The sequence below is a fragment of the Lactuca sativa genome, chromosome 3, assembly GCF_002870075.4.
Source record: "Lactuca sativa cultivar Salinas chromosome 3, Lsat_Salinas_v11, whole genome shotgun sequence".
Classification (NCBI taxonomy): Eukaryota; Viridiplantae; Streptophyta; class Magnoliopsida; order Asterales; family Asteraceae; genus Lactuca; species Lactuca sativa.
Genome location: NC_056625.2, coordinates 235,033,836 through 235,059,518, shown reverse-complemented (window position 1 = coordinate 235,059,518; position 25,683 = coordinate 235,033,836). Strand labels below are relative to the sequence as shown.

Here is a 25,683-nt window from a genome sequence, read left to right as displayed (position 1 = left end):
GTAAATTAAATATAACCCGTTAATGTTATTTACATTTAATGGGATAGAGTTATATTATTCAACCACTTAACCCGGGTAAAAAGTTTAAACACCATTAAACTTTAGCACCGGGTAGTCGTGTATCGGGTGCAATACCCGAGGCATATATAAGGAGAGTGAACACCTCTTGGAAGCTTTTTACCAATCAAACACTCTCTCTCTCTCTCTCTCACTACTTTCTCTCTCTAGACTCGTTTTCGACTCCAAACCCTCCCCCCCCAAATTTCGGCTTCCAAACGTAAGATCTTCCTCCCTAACTTGTTCTAAACATGCATCATAGTGGTTATAGCTCAAAAATCGTGTGAATGGGACTTGAACAAGGAGTTTACGGCCTAAGAAGCTCCTTAGGCCGTAAACACCCAAAATGTGCCAAAAAGTCCCAAATTCCCTTCTTTTAAGCTTGATACTAGGTAGGGATTTTACCTAGGAGTGTTTGAGCATCAAAACCATGACATTTAGGGCATTAAAGAGAGTTTATGGCCCAAGCACATGCTTAGGCCGTAAACACCCTTTTCCCATGTAAAAATGCCCCAAAAACCCTTCCAATGCATGTTTAGGCTTGAGATATGATTTTAGGGAATTCCATTTCCAGTTTGGGACCATTAAACATTACATTTTGAGGGATAATTTAGAGTTTACGGCCCAAGCATAAGCTAGGACCGTAAACTCCCCCAAACCTCACCAAATGAGGGTTTAAACCCCCTAATTAGCCCTAGACCTTCACTAGAAAATAAAAGGGATTGATTTAAGGGCCTTTGCATCAAATTTGGGGAGTGAATAAGAGTTCACGGCCAAGCCATGAGGCTTACGGCCGTAAACTCCCAAAGAGTGGCCTTTGGGCCGTAAACTCCAAGGGAGTAAGCTCTTGAACCCCCCTTAGTACCGCTTTTGGTCTTATACGATCCCCGAGAACCACTTCTAACCCATAAGACCTCGAATCGATTTTAGGATATGTAAATGTTTTAATAAAAAGTATAAGTGACTAATTTCTTGTAAAACATATATCTCATATGTTACTAGGGTCTTAAAAGGTGTACAAGTCCTTAATTGACACCAAACGCTCAACCGACACTTTCACCCGATTTACCCGATTTACTCGATTTCAGGTGAGTTCATACCCCTTAATGAACCTTTCTAATGTTTTCATATGTTTTAGGGGGGGATACAAGTCAAATATACATTTTTTTATGGAAATCAATCACATGTGATTTACTATCCGTAGTTCAAATCACATGTGATTTATCACTATGCTTTATAAAAGAACTTTACGCTTTCAAAACTACTTTGGAAAAATAAACTATTTTCTAAATGCTTTCTTTGGTCAAGATTTTTATTAAATTACTTTTCTTATAAAATGTATCTACACTAATATATTTATATAAGTAAGACTTGAAGGGCTTAGGACCGATAGTTCGCCTTATTTCCTGTTCTTGTTTGATGTGGGCTTAGGGTATTTGTTATCCGTCCGATTGTCGTTGATTTCTTAGTTATATATCATGTATATCAGTGTTAGATAAGAGCATTTTCATCTCATTCGTTGCCTATATTACTTAATTGCCAAGAACCATACACCCTAAGTTAACTATAATAGGTATAGTTAAGGTCACTTCTACTTGTTACCGCTACTACTATACATACTATAATTCATACTATTACAAAATGATACATGAATAAGAGAACACACTATGAACTACATAAAAGACTACTACACTATATTACAAGAGAAAACACTAATTCGGAAGATAACACACTAACTCTCTACAAGATACTCTACGCGCTACATATTGTGACCAAAGCTTTCCGGAAGGAAGGCGACACTACATGTATAGATCTATACGGAGCAGACACTATTAGATCCCGACTGTTAACTTCAGTTCGAGCCGAGTAGGCCCAGGGATGGAACTACTTCACTACACTGTGCATGACCGGGAAGGTCATGGGATCCTCTATTACTCACACTATTGGTCACATAAAAAGGAATACACTATATCCACACTAAAATACTAAGACTAAAGTCTCAATTAATATCCCAAAGTAAATTAAGTATCTATTACTAATGGAAGTTCGCACCACTATCACTGTCAATAGACATAACTTTTCTTTTACCTACACTACATACTGGAGATTTAGTACCCCACTTTTACAACAAACAATTTTCAATGATAAAACTTACATGCAAATTAGAGTCTTTCACTTATGATGTATTTTCTGGAAAATATAGGATTTTCTAGAGTTTTCTACTACTTATAAATGTAAATTGCAGTTTTTCACACTATATGTTCTAATACATTTCATACAAAACTCACACTAAATTCTTATGAACTCACCAGCTTTATGCTGATACTCTATTTCAAAATAACTTGTATCCTCGGGTCAAAGATAGACAGGTACAGGTGCAACATTTTGGAGAAGGTGGAGCATACAAGATCCATCTCTTATTTTTGTATTATTTTGGTGTCATTTGAAACTTTACAGAACACACTTGTAATTAAACTCACTATGAAATGAAATGGTTGTATGTTTCTTGTTTTTACTATTATGCAATTGTAATGATACTGTACATGACGTCCTCCACCCCGAAACGTATTCCGCCGTTATCGGTTTTGGGGTGTGACAAACATGGATAGAAAAGTCAAAAACTAGAAATTGTCTTCATCATACTAAATGTTTTTATACTTGTGTTTGGATGTAAATTTATATGTTACAATCTTTTAAAACATCTAGACATGATAACATACATGTATTTATATATTTGATTACATAAATGGACTTAACAAAACATTCATAATAAACTATAATTGGTATAGTGTATGGGTCACAAATACTACTTTATCTTTTCAGACAAAACATATAATTATTTAAAGGTATAATTATTATTTTTACACTATGTAACCACTATGGAAGAGTAATACTTGCATTTACAAGAAAAAGGAGTTTTCAGTTCACGTAAATCGATTGATACTGGTTGTGAGACATTCAGCTTCACCGTACCTACCAAAGTACACATTAAGTCTTGCATTATAACCAGAGTCTCTTGGAGGGAGAGCGTGACACTTGTGTATAGATCTATACGGGATTGAAAACCCCGCACCTCAGCTGTTAGGTACAGTTAGACTAGGCCAGTCTAGGGTGACAAATGTTGTAAACAGTTCCGACGTCTGAAGAACGTCGTAGCAGGCTATCAGGTCGCATCAGTATGGTTATAATAACTCACATAGGGTATTAACAGAACATTTGGTTTACGTGATAACATACATTCAAGTAGTTTTATAAAAGATAAAAGTTCATAACATTGTTTTCCAGTACAACATTATTTACATTTTTAGTCTTTGAATTAAGACTTACAGCTCATTTTTAAATAAAATATTGGATTTTCTGGTAGTATACATTGTAATTTTACACGAAACAGTTACAAAATCCTTCTCATATAAAACGTTTATGAACTCGCCGACTTAATTTTTGACAATTTCAAAATCACTTGTATTCTCAGGAAGCCAGTTAACAGGTAACCACAAGAGTTTTTAGTGGATGGGACGTCGTCGCATCACGTTGTTCATTTTTGTCATATGCACTTGATATTATGTAAACAAAATTTTTCAGCACAATGTAACTTATTAAATATTCAATACAATGGTTGTAATGCTTTGATCGCTACTACTCAATTGTTATGACACTATACATGAAAGTCATCCACCCCCAAACTTTTCTGCCATTCTGGTTTGGGGGTGTGACAGATTGATATCAGTGCATTGTTTATAGTGAACTAAGTATATCAAACCGTGAAAGATATACAACTATAAATACAATTGGGGTAAAACACTCTGACTAAAAGTATACTTTAAAATATAAGTATCTTATAATAGCATACATACTAGCAACAATATCATAATAAGAACCGTATAAAAGTTTTTGGAGGAGTTGGAAACTACGGTCAAGCCTAGATAGTTATGGAATCATATTTGGGATAAATATAGCCTGATCAACTATATTTATATGAGATACGACCAACATGTGTTTAGGAATGGTCGTGGTGGGCAACAAATCTAAAACTTACCAATCCCACATACCAAGAAACTCTAAGAATCAAACATAGAGGATTAAAATACTATAGGAGTATTTTAGAATACTACAGGATCATACACTTAAGCCTTTCACGTATTTCTCATATCTCTATTCTCACACAGACGACATGGATGGACATCACCACGAAGACCTCTACTACCCGGACATGGTAGCCAATGGATGGATTGAGGAAGAATCAGAGGAGGTCCACGAGGAAATTCCAGAAGAGGAGTTTGAGGAGTATCAAGAGATGGACTACGAGAATGAGGATTCTGATGAAGGATCAAACGAGGAGGAAGGCGCTAGAAAGATTGCTAATGAACCTTACTCTGTCAGGAGCGGGCATGAGCCCCTTCCACCTCTTTCCTTCCAGAATTGCCCCAACAATGGGCATTCGGCATGTACCCACTACACCATGTTTAAGGCCTCAGTACCCTCACAAATCAAGCATTACCTCTGGATGTATCACAAGTGGACCGTTTAGACATTCAAGTTCAGGCTCTCTATCACGAGGTAATGGAGATCGGTAACGAAGCCTGGAACGTGACAATGTGAATTCGATACATCCACGAGGAACAAGAATGTCATACGGGTGTCATGCTAAATCAATAAGTGGAGCAAGAGGACATTACAGACCGGCTACAGTCCTTAGAGGAGGAGATGGTTGCCTTGAGACAACAAATTATTGCAGCTGAAACTAGAGCAACCATAGCAGAACAAAGAGTAGAGGAGGCCACACATGAGATGTGTGAGATAGCGGGACACCTTGTGTGTGATTTTGGTATATGAAAGACTAGTATAGTGTAGTGAGTTAAGTGGTTACACTACTCACACTAAGGGTCAAGCTTAATGTATCTCTTATCCCAACTAGTAGTAATGAATCAAGCGAGGGACGCCCTCCAAATCAATGTAACCCGAATCAACTTAATGTTTCGACGTCTATGTTCTATTTGGATAACTTAACGTTTGTGCAATACCTACTATTACTTATTACCATACGTATATTATGATAAGATTAGTCGAAACATTTGGGAAACATAGAACAAAGCATGTGGTTATACATATATAAATATAAATGTAGATGGGATACAACCAGCAACGACCATAGTTACTTACGAATTCGTTTCGATACAATAGAATCATGCCACGATACGGAAATAGCCAGCATACCGGTGCAACACCAGCCCTACGAATGGACCCCGCTATATTCCAAGCCGCTATAACAGCCGCCGTGGCAGCCATTATGGCATAACTCAACACTAACAACATAAACGGAAACGGGAACGGTGTCAACAGTTCCAATCACGGTAACAACCAAGAACACCAACGAGTGTGTTCCTGCAAAGACACCCCAAATGACAAACCTAAGAACTCCCACGACAATGGGGGAGTACTACCCAAGAAATGAAAGTTCTGGCACAAGAAAAATGGCCGTCTAACTCAAGGACCTGCCAAAAGACAACAAACTATGGCAGCTTATACCACCACTACCGTCCCTACTGCCTTAGTACCGATGGAACCATATGCTGGGAACTTGCCTAAATGCGACAAGTGTAACTTCCATCACTTCAGATCCTGTCGAAAGTTGCACTACAATAATTGCAACAGAAAGGGGCATACCGCCCATTACTGTAAGACGTCGGCACAACAAACTACCCAAGCCACAAATGCTAGGATGGGTCAGACTTGTTACAGATGTGGAGAAATAGAGAATTTCAAGAGGGAGTGCCCAAAAGTCAATAATAGCAATGCTGGAGGCATGGGAAGAGTTTCAATAATGGGGCTTGAGGAAGCAACAAGGGACCTCACTGTGATTACCGGTACATTTTGTAACAACCCGATATTTCAAGACAATATAATGTAACACCAGTCAAATTTAGGTCAAAAATAGATTGTTCAATAACCTTGTTTGGGATGTATAAAATGATAGATATCATGTAAAGGTTTCTCAAAAATATAAAGAACACTAAAATCCAAGTTATAACGAAGAAGTTATGACCAATCAAAGATACACGACAAATACTGTAAAACACTGTTAAGTGTAAAACGCGAAATTTCAATAAAATACCTTTTTAGCCTTAGGTATCTAAATGAAAGTCGTAGATATCACTAAACCATAATCATATATAAAAAGACGTCCAAATCTGACTTCATGTGAGGAAGTTGTGATTTTTCTAAGCTTCGGATATAGCAGTAGACAGCTAAAAACTCGAAATAGAGATCGAGCGATTGTTAGCCGACGCGACCTAAATGAGAATCGAAGATCTCGACAATAGTAGTACAACGGTAAAAATACAGACAAAAATGGACGTCGGATATGGATTCTTAACAGACTTTTCCTATCCTGGCCTACTAAAAATATGATATTAAAAGTAAAATTCAAAATTAACCGACAGAGTCTAAACGAAAGTTGTAGAGCATAATCTAACCTACGTGTGGATATAAAGAACGTAAAAAACGGAGCTCGTATGCAAAAGAAATGAATTTATGAAGTTCAGGGCACAAATTTCGACACTGTATCAGAGCTGACGACGTGAACATAGGGTTCACGACGTGAGCTCAGAGATTTGACACCTTCCAGAGCAAGTGGCTGATGACGAACGCCATGACCTGAGCAGGATCAAGGTCACTACGTGAACATGTGGTTTACGACGTGAACCCTGAACTTCCATCCTATAAATAGAAATCGAGGGCAGCCGGCCTTGGTTGCTCATTTCCAACCTCTCTCCTATACTTTCTCACTTTTAGGCACCTCTAAACTACCCCGAAGCCCCAATAACACCTCTAACACACGACGCAAGTCCCGACGCCCCAAAGTTCCTAAGAAAACCTTCTTTCCGGTCGAAGTACTGCCCTCATGAAGCCCGATTCTTCACCAGAAACTCGGGGATACGTCGAGAAAGATCATTCCTAGAAACGAAACGTTGTCCAAATCACTAGTTATCAAGTGAGTTCATACCCCTATTAGTACACTTTTAATTGATTTTAAATGCTTTTAAACACTTTTAAGGGGGGAATACAAGTAAACACACGATTAGACTCGTGTGAAAAACATCAGTCTTTTGCTATACTTTTCATACTATTGTTATAACTATCATATGAAGTTGTTAACATGCAAAACATCACACATCACAACTTTACCCTCATGGGATACATTACATTTTATAAATAGAAATATGTTTTATTTATATGTCTGCATACTACATCATACCAAGGGTAACCATTTCAACAATAACATTATGTTTATACAAGAAAACACAACTCTTTATTATGCCTTTTTCAACACTGTAGAAAGGGTAATCTTTTCAGAAATCATTCATATACATTTTTAGAATACGTGACTTAGTTGAGAATATGTGAGACATTTCGTCTTCCCCGTACCTATCAAGGTATACAAGAAAGCCCTGATTTATAACCAAAATCTCCACCCGGAGAACGTGATAAGCGTGTATAGATCTATATGGGACTGATGATCCCGCACCCTGACTGTTAGCTACAGTCCAAGGGGTGACAATTATAGTAACATTCTGACGCCTGAAGAACGTCGCGACAGGAAAATTTATCTTAGTATGGTTATGAAAACTCACAGGATAGACAACTATTATGGTATTTAGTTTTACGGGAAAAATAATATTACAGTTACTTTTACGTACAATTTCAAGCTTCCTATAGTTTTATTTAATGATAAAACTATACATTTTCAGCTTAAGTATGACATATTTACTTACATTTTTTCGGTCTTGGTTCATTTAAGACTACTTCTCACATTGAGGAAAATATAGGATTTTCAGGGATAAACATCATCATATTACTAGTAAACGATTTACGATATTACTTTCTGGAAACAAATAAGATAATTTATTTCAAGACATCATCTTTAAGTAAAAGAACTTATACAATTTTTTCTTAAGGTTGTAAGACCACATTCCATTCAACTAATAAGAAAATATAGGATTTTCTGGAGAAACACCGCAACGCTTTCAAAGAATAAAGAATGTACCCTTTTGAACACAACAATGCTTATGAACTCACCAACTTAAATGTTGACCTTCTCTTTTTCAAAATAACTTGTATTCTCAGGAATCTAGTAGACAGGTACATGCTCAGATCTTGTGAAGACGGAGCATAGTAGCGTTTAGTCCTTGTTTTGTATTTACTTTTGGATTCTACCATGTGTAAATATGAATACAATGTAAACACTTTAATATTAATGCAATGGATGTTGTTGCTTGTTTTTACTATTTTACAATTGTTGTGATACTGCACATGACGTCCTCCACCCCCGAATGTTTCTGTCGTTCTGGTTTAGGGGTGTGACACGTGCCATCCACAAATAAATCATAAGCATAAATACTTTACGATAGTGGTGCGGAAAGAAGCTTTGTGAACCATAAATTTGCACATTTCCTCAAACAAAAACCTTAAACACTTAATGAAATGGTTACCACAGAAATAGCTATGAGAAGAACTAAAACCACCAACGACACATACCTAGTATGCACTCTAACTCTAAACAAACATTCTTTCTAAATCGACTTAATACCAACAATAATAGGAAACTTCGACGCAACCCTTTACACGTTTGGTTAAATCCTCATCATACCAAATGATACGAAAAGGTCGTTCGATTTAACTTACCAAATTGCAAAACCCTTGCGATCTATGATTACAAATCTGACACAAACCTTTGAATTGTACCTTGCATCAAGAATCATAAGTACCTATGCAAAAGATATCACGCTCTTTCTTAGCCCACGATAGAAATAAGGAACAAAAGGTGAAGGACCTCAAGGATAATCTCGAAGTCTATAACTTTCCCGATGTATTCCTAGAAGACCTTTTGGGAATACCATCTGTACGCCGAGTCGAGTTCAAAATCGACTAAATCCTTGGAGCTACCCCCATATCAAACCCCTATATTGCTTAGCGTCAGTCATGTTAATAAAGAAGAAAGGCAGATCATTTTGTATCTGCACTGGCTGTTAAGAGTCGAACAAACTCACCATCAAGGACTGATGCCCCTACCCCAAATTGACGATCTGTTCGACCAACTTCAAGGAACAAGCTACTTCGCAGAAAGTCGATCTAAGGTCGAGATACCATCAGCTCAGAGTTCCAGGGGAGGATATCCCCGAGATAACTTAAGACTCATAAGGTCAACTACACCACACACAACCTTGATTTAGGGAGCAATAGTGTTTGCCTTAAAGTTTGGAGACACTACCTTTAAGGCACCAAGTGCACAATCTTCATTGACTATGACCATTCATTCACACCTGTCCATGCATATCAAGGAGGCGCAACTTGAAGCCTTGAAACCCGAGAATATCGCAAGTGAAGCCTTGCGGGGAATGGATAAAAACCTCAAGGTAAAGGATGACGGAGCTCATTGCCTCGTGGACCGAACCTGGACACCGAGATTCGGCGGGTACAGAGAAGTTGTCATGAACAAGGCTCACAAGACCAAATACTCCATTCATCCCAGTTCATACAAGATGAAGCTGAACCTCAAGAAACTTTATTGGTGGTCAAACATGAAGACATAAATCGCTACCCATGTGGGCAAGTGCCTGATTTTTGCCAAGGTCAAGGTAGAATACCAAAAGACCTCAGGATTACTACAACAACCGGATATACCCAAGTGGGAGTGGGAGCGGATAAAAATAGACTTCATCACTAAGCCGCCCAAGACCACGGGTGGACTCGAAACCATCTGGGTGATCGTCGACAGGTTAACCAAGTCTGCACACGTCCTACTAATAAAGGAGACCGACAAAATGGAAAAGTTAACCAGGACGTACATTAGAGAAATTGTTCGACTACATGGGGTGCCAATGTCCATCATTTCCGACAGAGATAGTAGATTCACCTCTCGGTTTTGGCAACCCTTACATAAGTCCTTGGGGACCAAACTCGACATGAGTACAACCTATCATCCTCAGACTGACGGACAAAGCGAAAGGACCATCCAAACACTAGAATACATATTGAGAGCATGAGTGATAGACTTTGGTAAAGCTTGGGATACCCACTTACCACTCGTCGAATTCTCCTAAAATAACAACTATCACGATAGCATAAACACCGCTCCATTCGAAGCTCTCTACCGACGCAAATGTAGATCACCCCTGTGCTAGGCCGAGGTGGCCGACACACAGCTGGCAACAGGACAAGTACCTGATAGCACACTCACCAGCACAAAAATCATACGGGAAACCATAGAGAAGATCGCCCAATGAATGCTTAAAGGCATCTCGGGATCATCAAAAGAGTTATGCAGATAAGCGACGCAAACCCATGGAGTCCCAGGTCGGTGACCGCGTACTGTTGAAGGTCTCGCCCTGGAAGGGAATGATACGCTTTGGTAAACGTGGGAAGTCAAAAGGACGAAACAAAGACAGACCAATAGTGAAGGTTCGTTGGAACGCCAAGCGAGGACCTGAATTCATTTGGGAGTGTGAAGATCAAATGAAACATAAGTACCCACATATTTCCCCAGTTCATGAGTGCCTACTCTAAAACTAATTTCGAGACGAAATTCCATCTAACGAGGGGATGACGTGACAACTAGAAAATTTTGGATCAAGCAAGGTCTAAGGTGTATCTATGTATAATGTAAAGCCACATCATAATCTTGTTATAATAAACACTTGAAAAGTCAATAAAATAGACCAAAAATTTCGAAAATTGCATTTGCATTTGAAGTGTTTTAAGCCTAGAACCAAAATCATGCTCAAAACCGGGAACCCTCTCTAGGCCGAGAACCCCAAGACTGAGGAGTCCCTAGGGACTAAGGACCCTATGATCTCGGTGGCATTGGACCGAAGACCCCACATGATCTCGGTAAGGCTTTGGACCGAGAACCTAGATTCTCGGTAGGGTGTAGGAGACCTCGGTTGGAGAGAAAAAAATAAGGGTTTACCCTATGATAAGATGCTCTAACTTTACCACCTTTTATCCGACAAGTAACCATGCAACTCATGTTTTTATTCCCTAAATAACCAAGCAAACATACCATCACCCCACCCCATCACCCTTCCTTCCCCCCTCCCCCATAAATTTCATCTAACCCCTCTCCCCCTCTCATTTCACCATCTTCATCTTCTTCATTCTCTCAATTTCTCTTAAGAACACTCCATTTTTCTCAAGGTTGATTCTCCACAAACTGGTTCTTCAAATTTTGGTAAGCTTTCCTCCATAGATCTAGTGTTTTTACATACATTCATACTAGTTTTGTTACATTTGCACACATTTATATGTGTTATTATCTATAGGGTAATACCATCTTCAAGTGTTCTTTAACCATCTTCAAGTGTTCTAAGCTTGAGGATCTTCATCTTCATCCCTTTATCCACTAAGAAATCCACTCAAGGTGAGTTTATACCCCTTCATTTTCGAGTTTTTCCAAGTTTTTAGGGGGAGGGATACAAGTAAACAAATCTTATTTGGATGATCTAAAGGCTTTGCAAACTAAAAATACAAGTTATGTCACGAAAACATATCTAAGCTTAAAAATCAGATTTCTCCGAAAAAGTCGTGGTCTGTTCACCGAATGTTTTGCCCTACTTAAACTTCATATATTTCAAAAATGTTTAATATGAAAATAGTTCAGGTCTATACCTTTTTAGGGACTACTCACACGCATTATACAATTTTCTACAATTTATGGTGATTTTTACAAAACTGCCTATCATTTCAAAACATTTTCAGACCAATCTGTAAAAATGAACGTTTTCACTCTGGTTAGTAACCACTTAAGGTCAGGGGAAATATGGACAAAGTAGACTCATTTTATAAGCTCTGAGAGTTTACGGATCCAGATTTCGACTTATGATGATTTTTCTATAATTTTTATAAAAACATGGACAGAAAAGTCAAAAACTAGAAATTGTCTTCATCATACTAAATGTTTTTATACTTGTGTTTGGATGTAAATTTATATGTTACAATCTTTTAAAACATTTAGACATGATAACTTACATGTATTTATATATTTGATTACATAAATGGACTTAACAAAACATTCATAATAAACTATAATTGGTATAGTTTATGGGTCACAAATACTACTTTATCTTTTCGGACGAAACATATAATTATTTAAAGGTATAATTATTATTTTTACACTATGTAACCACTATGGAAGAGTAATACTTGCATTTACAAGAAAAAGGAGTTTTCAGTTCACGTAAATCGATTGATACTGGTTGTGAGACATTCAGCTTCACCGTACCTACCAAAGTACACATTAAGTCTTGCATTATAACCAGAGTCTCTTGGAGGGAGAGCGTGACACTTGTGTATAGATCTATACGGGATTGAAAACCCCGCACCTCAGCTGTTAGGTACAGTTAGACTAGGCCAGTCTAGGGTGACAAATGTTGTAAACAGTTCCGACGTCTGAAGAACGTCGTAGCAGGCTATCAGGTCGCATCAGTATGGTTATAATAACTCACATAGGGTATTAACAAAACATTTGGTTTACGTGATAACATACATTCAAGTAGTTTTATATAAAGATAAAACTTCGTAACACTGTTTTCCAGTACAACATTATTTACATTTTTAGTCTTTGAATTACTACTTACCTCTTATTTTTAAAGAAAATATTGGATTTTCTGGTAGTGTCATTTTACACGAAACAGTTACAAAATCTTGTTCATATAAAACGTTTATGAACTCACAAACTTAATTGTTGCCACTTTCAAAATCACTTGTATTCTCAGGAAACCAGTAAACAGGTAACCACAAGAGTTTTTGGTGGACGTCGTTGCATCACGTTATTCATTTTTGTCATATGCACTTGATATTATGTAAACAACTAGGCGAATGCTCGCGCGTTGCGCAGTAACACATATATATATATATATATATATATATATATATATATATATATATATATATATATATTTGAAGTTTTTATAAATATATGTTTTTTTTTTAAATATAGCAATAACGTTGTTGTTAAATTTGATATAATAATTCATATACTAAATTGATAAAATATATTGATTATTTTGAATTATATGATAATATATACATCTATTATAACTGCATAATCTCAATCGTTTGAATGACTTCTACCCACAAGTTATACATCAATAAAATTAAATATAATATATGGTTTAATGTTATTCATAGTTGTTGTTATTGGTAATTAATTTTTTAAAATTAATTTGCTTAATGTTTTAATTTGTATAATTATAATTATTTAAAACATCAAACATTGTTTTTTGATTTTAAAGCTAACAATATAATCATTTATATAGAGTTATTTTTAACTATTTTTATTGTAAATTATTTTAAGCTACTTATTTGAAAACTTTTAAAGATTATAACAATATCTTTAGAAAATATTTTAGTTAAATTGAGATTACAATTTAGTTTTTGCATTTATCACTTTTACCTATTTACAAAATATTCTTTGGTTTTTTTAAGTGGAACTGAAATTTATATTTAAGTTGACATTGTAATGTTATATTTAAATTAACAATTTAAGTATTTTGTCTAAATTATTTAAAAGTTGTAGCTTTAAACTGATAATGATTTACATACAACAACATATTAAATCTAACATGCTAAAAGTTATAGACATAACTTTATAAGTAGAAGTAAATATATTATTTTAGAATTGGAATTTAGTTTATTTATGATTACACTTTATGTTTGATATTTATTTAACCTTATTAATCAACGTATAATCATTATTAGAAAGACATTACGATTAATCACTTTTAACTATTACAAAATATTATTTTGGTTGTTTAAGTTAAGCTAAAATTTATATTTAAGTTGACTCTGAAATGTTATATTAAAATTAATAATTTAAGTATTTTATACAAATTGTTCCAAAATTGTATCTTTAAAATGATAATGCTTTACATCCAACAATATATTAAAACTAATAAATTAATTATAATATGTTAAAAGTTAAAAGACATAACCTTATAAGTAGAAGTAAATATATTATTTTAATATTAAAATTTACTTTATATATGATTACACTTTAGGTTTGATATTCATTTAACCTTATTAACTAACTTATAATTATTATTAGAAAGATATTGATAAGTCATGAGAGTTTCAAATGAATGTGGTGAAAGGAAAAAACTTCCTTTATAATATAGAATGATGATGATGATGATATGATATTTTGAGCACAATGTAACTTATTAAATATTCAATACAATGGTTGTAATGCTTTGATCGCTACTATTCAACTGTTATGGTACTGTACATGAAAGTCATCCACCCCTAAATGTTTCCGCCGTTCTGGTTTGGGGGTGTGACACGTGTCACCCTTCTAGAAGGTGTGCGCCACACGCTTTTTTCGTGCCACGCGCCTTGCCCGTCCCCCAGATTTTTAATTTTTCGAAAAATCATATATCGCTCATACGATCTCTGTTTTTGATGTTTTTTATATCCACGTGTAGCTATTGACGAACACTGCGACTTTTGTTTAGACTCCGTCAGCTAATTCTCAATTTATTTTTAAAGTTATATTTTTAACATGCTTAGACTGTTGTTCATATAAAAATCATAACTATTTCGTACGAAATCCGTTCTCGATTGTCTTTACATCGACGAACTCCTATTCACGAGATCTTCGATTATCGTTTAGATTGTTTTGACTAACAATCAACCGATTTTACTTTCGGTTTCTATGTCATACACTGTTGTGCTAAAACTTTGAAAAAACATAACTCCACCATATAAAGTCAGATTTGGACATTCTTTATATGCATGTTCTTTCTTTTACGATTACTAGGACTTTTGTTTAGATCATTTAGGCTAATAAGCAACCTATCTTCGAGTTACTATTTACAACACACATAGCCGTGTTGGTTTAATCGTGAAACTTCTAAGAAGTATAACTTCTTCCTACGAAGTTGGATGTAAGTGCTCCTTATACCCACAAGATAGTCATTATAACTACCACATCTTTAGCTAATATTATCTATTATTGATTAAATGTCTAGTATGAATCTACGGGCGTTATATAGATACCAACTTGTAACATTCTATTTTTCAAACCAAAATTTTCATTTTTAAAAGGTAATATTCCATTCAAAACATTCATTCATTCATAAGGCAAATCATCGCGTGTACAATCAAGAGTTGCCCTCCCCTCGATATGAAGAAATACCTTAATACATTTAATCTCCAATTGTAGGCCAAAGATTAATGATTTTCTAAAATACCATATATCATAATACATATACAATGCATACAAATAATGGCCTTCAACACGAAGTTGGTCCACTCCCTTGGCCTTCAACATAAAGATGGTCAACCCCTTTGGCCTTCAGTATAAAGCTTATTCGCCTGAGTAACTTGGCCTTTAGCACACCATTGGACCGTTCTCAACTCACAACATGATATGTCAACATATATACCAGACAAACAAACAATCAATCCAACACAACATGTAATTGACTAAACTAATCTACTTGCCTAACAACACACTACAACATGACAACATCCTAACATACAGAGGATACATACAGTAATATATAGTATAGTGAGAAAACTCACTTGAAGAGTGCTTGGACAACTATCATCATTCTAATTGGCGAGCAAATGCGCCAAACATGTATTAACCTATAATACTATAAATGATCAATATATATGGAATATAAAGACCGATATCTAGATCCTTCATCAATCCCATTAATATTGAAATGACTATCAAATAAGTATTAGTCGGTCAAGACCATCGGAAGGCAGGATCATTTCGACATTTAACCTTTCTGAAATCCAACAACCATACCAACGTGTCTATACCAGACACCGCTCTCGTAAGTAGATCAATCACTATAATAACTATAAGTAATGATTAATCTAATACACGGTTCATAATAATGACGATAGGTATGCTATATAACAAGTTATACTTAAGCGAAAGTGTAATTTACCTTATTGATGAATAACTCGGAAAACGACGAATGTAACTTCAAAGCTTGATCCTTCTCTTAAGGATCCTTTTAAAACTTTCAGCGCTTCACTACCGTACTACAGAACGAGAAATTAAATCATGAACGACTGAGTTCTTGAGAGGGAGAAAGAAAGAGATTGAAAAGGAAAGGGGCAAGGAAAATAGGAGGGGGAAGGGGCTCTATCTATAGGGCCAAATCTGGCCACGATAAACATTGACCGTGCCGCGGTCCGCGTCCAGATAGACTTCATGACTTTTCCATACGAACTTTATAAAATTCCTTCGCACACGACAAATCACCCGCACTGCAAATTTTATAAAATTCGTTGGAACTTGTAAAAATCATAAAATTTACATACAAAATTCGTTTTTGATGCTCTTTATATCCATGCGTTCGTATTGACGCCTACTGCAACTTTCATTTTGATTAACCACAATAAATATTTTATAAACATTTGTTTCTATATCTCAAATGTGAAAACCACGTGTAAGAACATGAGCCTCTTGTCCAAAATCTTTAGACAACAAACAACTTGATATAAAGCATTACCAAATAAAATTAACTGATGTCAGAATCCCATAAAATTCAATAGTATTTCAATTTATTTTTGTGAGATGGGCCATAAAATTGAAGTAGTGTTGCATGGGCCTGTTGGGGGCCTAGCCCATCCAAACTGTCTTTTTACAGCAAGAGGCACCCATGACCCATTGACCGTTTTTCCTTCTCGTAAAAGGTGAAAACTCATCTTTCTGGGGGCGCACTCAGTTCGCCTGCTGTCACTACTCGGTCTCATTCTTTGAATCTTCAATTCCATCGGTCGTGTTTAACAGGAAGAGGTAAAAGTTGTTGGTTAATCCGTTCATTATTGATTGTTCGCTGTTTTTCCTTGTAATTATTCTTGTTGTCCAACTTTTGGTTACCCTAATTCCCTTTATATCTGAGCAATCTTTTCTAGGGTTTTCGAGATTCTTAAAGTTAGATTGTTTGTTTGCCTTGTTGAGTAGCTTAGTAGACGCCTCCTCATCCTTCAGACCTTTCTTCTATAAACTATTCGCTACGTCCCATGAAAGTTTAACCGTTGAGTTTGGTAATTCCAAAACCCGAATGGACCAATATAGCTTCAAAAGACGCATCTTGTCATGAAATGGCTGGGTTAAAATCTTATACCCACCTTACTTGAAACAAAGCATGTGGTTAGCGACTTTAAGCTTAACGCTTCTGGAACTGATGCTTCCTTTTGTCTTTCTCTTCTTAAATTTCAAGGCTTGCGGAGGAGTTTAAGTCGTTTGCGTCCAAAAGTATGCACATTTATTTTCAAAAATTTGTTATTCTGTTATCTACTTGCTGTGGGCAGTTTTACCAATCCTGGGTATATGAATAGTTGTATGATTGATGATGTAGTTGTGAAGTTATAATCTAATGATGAGTGTCCTTAAAGAACAATTCATGGTACAAGTTGTACAATTTGATTGGATTAATGAAAGAAATATCAACTAGGAATCTTTAGTGGTCATTTTAATGTATATCTTTTACCAAATTTGTGTCTATTGAGGATTTTTGTTGTACATATCATTCTTTCAGTACTTCAATCCACATTTTTTTTATTAAAGAAAATTAAAACTGAATGTTATGCTATATCTACTAACACCATAATAAACACTTGTCAAATTTGTATTTTGACAAGTATGGACTTCAAAATAGTTACCATTATATTAAGGTTAGACTGACTCTCATGATTTGAGATGGTTAATACTTCTAAAAGTCGTGTTTTATCAAACTTCTGTTTTTGATTGATAAAACTAGTATCCTCTATCAATGCCCTTTTTCTGAAATTCTTATGTGTTCATAACTTAAAGACGTGTTTATACATGTTTGAAGCTCTTCATTTCCAAGAATCTGCCTACTCTTACAAAAATCATTGTTTTAAACAATTTTTAGCCTACTTTAAAATTCTTACTTTTCAAATCATATCTACTGTTTTAATATCGTGCATTAGTTGTTTTAGATAGAGATTAGTTGTGCATTAGATATAATAGATGATAAAAAGTTATTGTAAAGGTGACACTTCACATTTAATGTAGGTTAACTGGGCTACACATTGTTTAATTTAAGTAGTTATTTGAAAATATGCAAATCATCTCCGGATCATGTATTTATATTAGAAGAATAAATGATCTCTATAAAATCATACTTCAACTCTATACATTTTTAATCAAATTTGATATTTTTAATTTCAGTATCACACCGAAATATGTTTATTTTCACATTCTCTCAAATCGACATGCCATTTCTTTTGTGTTTCAGAAGAAGCTGTAGACATCTTTGCTTTTAGTCTTTTTACTATTGATTGTATCCTTTGTATATTTTTTGGGATTTATTGTTTTATGTCAAATATGTACATACAAATTTTGTACCTAAATGAGTTTTCAATTTGTAGTAACTACTAAATTATAAAACAGAGGAAGTTTGCATCTTTTAGTATGGAATTGATTTCTGTTCAAATTCACAAAATCTTATATCCATAATCGTATACAAATTTCCTTCCATAAACTCATGGGATTCAATCTTGATCCTCCATCATTTGTACAAATGACTGAAATACCCCTTTTCAACCTTTTTATAAACATTGTCGTATGTTGCTTTCTTCTTTTGGTTATTGGATTATGTAATTTATCGTTTATTATTTGTTTCGGAGTTTGTTGTCATGTATGAATAAATTCATGTTTACTAATATGTTAACAAGAAATTCATAAAACATAAATATGCTTACTTTTACAAATAGTCAAGAGAAGTTTTATGAACAAGAAATCAATAAAGGGCAATTCTGTCATATGAATTTCGGTAATTTGACTTTAAATTTAAATATTTTAATGTTTATATTTTTTGTGTTGATAGAGTGGTGCAAAACTTTGTATGTGGCTCTATGGTGCCTCTTTTGCAGCTGGAACTTGGAAGCTCTTTTTACATCCACCAACTCTTTTCATGACAAACTCATACTGTGTCATTTAAGGTAATGATATCATATTATTATGTAAATTCTAATGTCATTACTTTTTTTTTTTTTATCATAAAACCAGCTTAGAAAAGCTTGTAATATAGTGTAATTCATGAAATAATTACATTGATGGACATGTATCATGTTATTCAAGGTGTTCCTGTAAAATTTAGTAGTGTTGAGAAAATGATATCATATATGTGTATATGTGATACATATACATGTATACGTAATGTATATGCATAATTGCATGTACACATAATTTAATAGAATGAACTATTCTTGAAATATATGATTCCTTCCATTATGTTAATTTTCATTCCTTATTCATTGACTATATGTTTTTTTTCTTTTTTGCTCATTGAATGGAGTGAAAGTTGGCAATATAGCTCGATCCTTACGTATGTAATTTTTCATGACAGTTTTTCACGATGCTAATAAAATCATAATTTTAAAATTTATTAATTGAAAATTTTATTTCAGGCATTCGCTGTGATGGATGCCAACAGAGAAGAAGCGTTACGTGCCAAACAAATAGCAGAGAAAAAAATGGAAAACAAAGAGTTTTCAGCCGCATTAAAAATCGCCCAAAAAGCCCAACAACTTTACCCCGAACTCGAAAACATCTCCCAATTAATTTTAGTATGTGAAGTCCACATTTCATCAGAAAAAAAATCATTCGGATCCGATAAAGACTGGTATTCAATTCTCAAAATCGACCCTTCATCCGATGATTTATCAATCAAAAAACAATACCGAAAATTAGCCTTAGTCCTTCACCCCGATAAAAACAAATTTTCGGGGTCCACAGACGCCTTTAAATTAATCGGTGAAGCCCAAAGAGTCCTTTTAGACCCTGAAAAACGAACATTACACGATAACAAACGGAGAGCTTTTTCCACCACAAATTGGGCCCCGCGACAGCAACCGGTTGTCCGACAACCGCAACATTCATGGAATCCAGTTTTTCCGCAAGGGCATTCTGGTAATTTCGCAGGGGATAATTTCACCGGAGGGCGTTCCGGTTCCGGTCCCGGGACCGGGAGCTTTCAGTTTCAGCGTGCGAAGCCCGGGGGTAGCGCGGTCCGGTTAACGTTTTGGACGGTTTGCCCGTTTTGTTCGGTTCGGTATCAGTTTTATCGAGATGATGTTTTGAATAAACCGGTTCATTGTCAAACTTGTAGGAAGGCTTTCACGGCTTATGAATTGAACATACATGCTCCTCAGCCTTCGGTTCCGCAACGGAATACGATTCCGGTTCCGACTCCGACTCCGGCTCCAACTCCGGTTCCGGTTCCACCCAAATCCAAATCTAAATCAAAACCAACCGAGACGCAAAATGTGAACAAGAAACGGAAAAAGAAGGTGGACGAATCGAGTGAAAGTTCTGACAACGGTACGAGCAGCTCTGAGGAAGATGAAGATGAAGATGAAGATTCCGGAGATGAAAACAGCACGGAATCGGACGAAAATGCCCCTGAAAAAAATCAAGATTCTGGACGTGTTGGTGAACAGCCTCGGAGATCCGCACGCCCGAAAAGAAACGTATCGTATAAAGAAAATGTAAATGATCACGATCATGATCATGATGACGAGGCTGCTCCATCAAAAAAGCGGGCCCCACCATCGGGTACTGCAAAAGCGAAACCCGAAGATATGTTTTGGAAAGCGGAGGTTCGGGAACCGGTCAAAGAAAGTCAAAATCAAGAATCTCATTCTAATTCCGATGGTAAGAAAGTCGATGTTGAGGACCTGGAATCGGAATCGGAACCGGAACCGGAACCGGAAGCAGAAGATGAACCGGAATCGGATCCGGAAGTTTTCGAGTGTCCTGATCCGGAGTTTAACGACTTTGAAAAAGACAGAAAAGAAGACAGTTTTACCCCTGGGCAGATTTGGGCGCTTTATGATACCGAGGATGCGATGCCCAGGTTCTATGCTTATATCCGGAAAGTTCAATCGCCGGGTTTTAGCCTACAAATCACATGGCTGAAACCGGTTCCAGAAACCGATGATGAAACGAATTGGGTTGAGGAGGAATTGCCTGTTTCTTGTGGGAATTTTAAACGTGGGAAACCCGATAAAGCGGAAGATCTTCCGATGTTTTCACATTTGGTGACATGGGAGGAGGTTAAAAGGGGAATTTTCAATATAATTCCGAGAAAAGGCGAGACGTGGGCCCTATTTAAAGACTGGAATATAAACTGGTCTAATGACGGAAACGGAAAGTATGAATACGAGTTTGTTGAGGTTTTATCAAATTATGATGAGGGTATTGGGTTTCGGGTTTCGTACTTGGAGAAGTTGGCCGGATTCCGATGTCTTTTTGGCCAGAAAGAGGACGGGGAGATGGTGATTCCGGAGAGTGATAAGTATAGATTTTCGCATATGGTTCCGTCTTGTAGGATGAGTGGAGAAGAACGGGAAGGTGTTCCAAAGGGGTCGTATGAGCTTGATCCCGCGGGTTTGCCGGCATCAGCATTTGAGTAGGTGGTTTTGTATTAGGGTAATCGGAACCGGAATCAGAAACGGAATCGGAATCGGAATTTGGAATCTAAATATTGTGTTTTAGATGTTATTTTGTTGGTAATTAGATATATATAAATCCATTTGGACCCTTGGGAGACTCGTGGTTAATTGATTCGAAATAACGCTAAAAAGGGTCTCTTTTGATTTGGTGATCTTGTTTTGCTTTATTTTTCTTGTATTCTAACGGACATACCATGGAAAGAAAAACTCCTACGTAACATATTGAAGGTAGTGATGCACAAAGTGCTTATTTGTTATGAACACCAATAAAATGGTGATGGTTTTCTTCATGACCTCCGGTAGGCTAAAGGGAGTGGTAACATTCCTAGCATTTTGTCAGGTCAGCATTTTGAGTGTCATTTTATTTTTCTCCATTTAACACTTAATCATAACATCTACATCTGATAGGGAGTGATAATATTTTTAGCATTTTATTTGTTTATTTTTATTTTTCTAATTTAATTTAATTACTTTATTTTAATAAACAAATTTTTTTGGTTTAATTAATACGGCAAAAAAATTTAATATTTCAAGTTCACCATCATTTGTTACTTCTCAAGCTATCATTTGATCACCGTTTTCTCATGCTAGTAATAGACATTGACTTGGATCAAGAAATTGTACTGGTGAAGATCAAGGCTTAATCTCTTGTACATGACAAGATAGTTTACTTGAATTGATCAATCTTTTTTGTGCTTAGACCTCAACCCCAGAAATCACAATGCATCTATAAAAACAAAATTCCAATCACGCACGCGCATCAAATCAACATCTGTATGACCACATAATGGCATAATGGCGATCGATCCACCTTAATCACCAAATGAAAACAAACAAACTAACTGATAACACAAATGGAGGAAATAGCTAAACAAAAACATAATTAAACATAAAAAATAAGGTGTCAACAAACTAGAATGATGGGTGAAAAAATAACAGATGTTATTATGGGTCTTGTGAGATTTTGTTTGTTGTTCCTTCAAATCCTTTACTGCAATCTTGTTTGAACCTTTTTTTTTTTTTTTTTTAACAAACCTTGAAATGTAATCTCTCAAATGTTTCTGTTTCAAAGGAATTTCAACCTACCCTTATATACATTTGACAATAAAAAGAAAAAACATTGCAACCAGTTAGGTTTTATTGAAATTGAAATTAAAACAAGAGTAGTGAATTACCAAATTAATCGACAAGAATTCTTCCATTTGAGATGACGCTTCCAAAAAACAATGTCGCCCCCTATTGGTAGTGGATTTGGTGTGCAATCATGAACAGAGAAATCAGGAAGATCAAGGACCAAATTTAAGGGAAGCTCTTAAAGCTCCTCAACACAACAGAAAACTCAAAAAAAAGCAATCTATTTCTCTTATTGTAAACGGTAATCATACATAGCATTGAAAATGATGTATTTGGCAAAAATGATATTGGAATTAGAACCTGGAACAATGTCGTTAAATATCTGAATGGAAACCTCTAAAATTAAATCGAATATCATCGCCTTTGATTTATGCTTCGCCCGATTTATTCAGAAAAGGAAAAATTCTTCATCACGGTGTGACAACCCAAAAATTTACGAGAATTTAAACTTTTAAAAACCAATCCGGGTAAATAAAATTATTCAAATATTAACATAATTCTCAACTTGTTTTCAAAATGATTTCATATCAGAGTTCCAAAAAATCTCAATTCATAAAATGTGAGGATGTGTACGTCACGCCTTCGCCTTGCCATGGTCACCTGAAGTACCTAAAACCAAAAATCAATAAATGTAAGCTCGAAGGCTTAGTGAGTTACCCCCAAAATACCAACATATAACATCCAGTAAAATAATAACAAACAACATGTATAATGAACCTTCAGCATGACTAGACCGCCTCGCAGGGCCTATAGCCTATTTGGACCGCTCCCGAGCCTTCGTCATGATTGGACCGCCTCACAGAGCCTACATCATTTCTAGACCGCTTGTCGGGCCTTCGGCATGACTGGACCGCCTCGCAGGGCCTACAGCCTATCCGGACCGCCCCGGGTATGTTGGCCTTCAGCACAAAGCAGGACCGCCTCAACCCAACCACAACCATATATGTCGACATATACAATAACACATAATCAATCAATAATAGACAGACCATACATATCACTAGTATAGCATTATCTTATCTATCAGGATACTGATTTAACAAATCATACTAGCATAATAACATCCTATAATTAGGACAATAAACTAAAGGGCCGACCTTGGTGCCTTAGACCCTGTTGATATAGTGAGAATAACTCAGCTCACAAGTAGTGCAGAACTGAACTGAGAGTCTTCAACCGCTGCCTCACCGACAACCTCGACTGTCTAAATGGTGAATACTAAATTAATAATGGAATTTTAAAATTGTCAAAGGGTACATATTGTCCATTTCCCCAATTTGGGCCCAATGCCCAATATCAACCCACTAACCCAAGTTCGTATGCGCAAGCCCAAAAATGGCCCAATTTTCCTAATTGGGCCTTACCATATGACCCCTTATTAGACTGACCCAACTTTAAATATCCAGGGCTCAACAAGGCCCAAGTCCCAATAGTCTAACAGCGGCCCATCCCGAAGCCCACAAGTCAAAAGTCCAACCTGAGGACATACACGGGGCGTACTCCTCCGGTACGTTGGACGTACGCCTGCCCTATGTTGACTGCTATCAGGGTGGTTGACCCCGTACGTTGGGCGTATGTGGGGTTTCACCAAAACCTTAATAAGTGCTTAATGGCTTAAGCACTTAAGCCCAGATTCCAGATCCATCGATCAAATGTGCCATAGAACCATAAAGTTTCGGACTTTATCACTTTGGACGTCCATAAAGTTCTTAACACATGGTCTTAATCCATTAAGACCATATTACATCATGCATGAGACAAATCTAGCTATTGGGACCTTATTTTTATCACTTAGGACCTCTTCTAAGGTCTGAAAGGACAACCCATTTCGTCCAAGTCATCACATGCACCACTTTGGGACCTTTGGGACAAGAATGCTTCCATAAAGTTAAAATGACTAGATCCATAGCAAACAAGCATAAAAGTTCCAAGCTTTTTTATGTGACAATCCGATATTTCAACTCTATGTAATAACCTAAAAAGTCAAGTATTGTAACCACATTTGTGATAATGAAATTAACTTCGAAAATAAAATGTCCAATAAGTTTCTATTTAATTACCTACTATGATAGATGTCATTAAACCGTGATCGTACGTAAAAAGAACGCCCAAATCCGACTTCGTATATTGAAGTTATGATTTTTCCAAGTTTGGCTTAGCGGCAGACAACTAAAAACTCGAATCGGAGATCGAGCGACTTTTGGCCGGAATGACCTAAACGAGAATCGAAGGTCTCGACAATGGTAATTCAGCGGTAAAAAGTCTGGCAAAAACAGACGTCAGATAAAGAAGTTATGAATTTCTAACGAAATTTCCTTAACGCGACCTTTTAAAAATAAATAATAAAAATAATTTCAAAATTTGCCGACGAAATCTAAACGAAAGTTATAGAGCATAGTCTCACCTACGCGTGGATATAAAGAACGTCGAAAACGGAGTTCGTATGATGAAGATATGAATTTTAGAAGTTTATTAAATAAATAAAATATAAATTTTATTATTAATCCTTGGTATTATCCGAAGCAAGAGTCAGCAAGCCTATCCGAGTTACGCCCAGCGTACAGGCGTACGCCCAGCGTACTCAAAGGCTCGGCTTCGGATCGTCCACGTCTCGCCCTATGCGAGGCTATGCCCCGTCCCATCCGAGCTCCGAGGCAGTCGAGGATCCGGTCATGCGTGACGCACGCGTACACCCAGTGTACCGAGGCGGTTCCCAGCCCCTATAAAAGGGATGCGAGGGTTCCGAAGAAAGGGCTCCATTTCTCTCATTTCTCTTGCGTTCTTGCCTCGTCTTCCATGCCCGTGCTAACCCAAAGTCCTAGTCACTTTGCTCAAGTCCCGAAGGTCGTTTGTGCTCCCGAGATTCCCGAGAAAATCCGTTTTCCCGAGACGAAATTCTGCCCGGTTTTCATCTCGCCTTTCTTTGATCTTTCAAGTCAGTTCATACCCCTTAATTAACCCTTTTAAATATTCTAAATGCTTTTATAT

At 36.3% G+C, this 25,683-nt stretch overlaps 1 protein-coding gene across 3 annotated transcripts; it reads left to right on the top strand.

The window, feature by feature from the left end:
* The first annotated feature begins 16,728 nt into the window (after positions 1 to 16,728).
* On the top strand, positions 16,729 to 21,707 carry LOC111918512 (uncharacterized). 3 transcript variants are annotated; one of them, XM_023914172.2, is made up of 3 exons: positions 16,729 to 16,873; positions 18,933 to 19,047; positions 19,516 to 21,707. In XM_023914172.2, exon 3 carries the CDS (start codon positions 19,528 to 19,530, stop codon positions 21,520 to 21,522), a length of 1,995 nt encoding a protein of 664 aa, XP_023769940.1. In that variant the 5' UTR covers positions 16,729 to 16,873; positions 18,933 to 19,047; positions 19,516 to 19,527; the 3' UTR covers positions 21,523 to 21,707. The 3 variants fall into 3 exon arrangements, with proteins under 3 accessions (XP_023769940.1, XP_023769942.1, XP_052625472.1); XM_023914174.2 differs by lacking the exon at positions 16,729 to 16,873 and adding an exon at positions 16,897 to 17,335; XM_052769512.1 differs by lacking the exons at positions 16,729 to 16,873; positions 18,933 to 19,047 and adding an exon at positions 19,142 to 19,433.
* Positions 21,708 to 25,683: the final 3,976 nt, after the last annotated feature.

What these genes read in the sequence shown, in the direction of transcription:
- LOC111918512 (XM_023914172.2), top strand. Translation starts at nt 19,528, where the DNA reads ATGGATGCCAACAGAGAAGAAGCGTTACGTGCCAAACAAATAGCAGAG.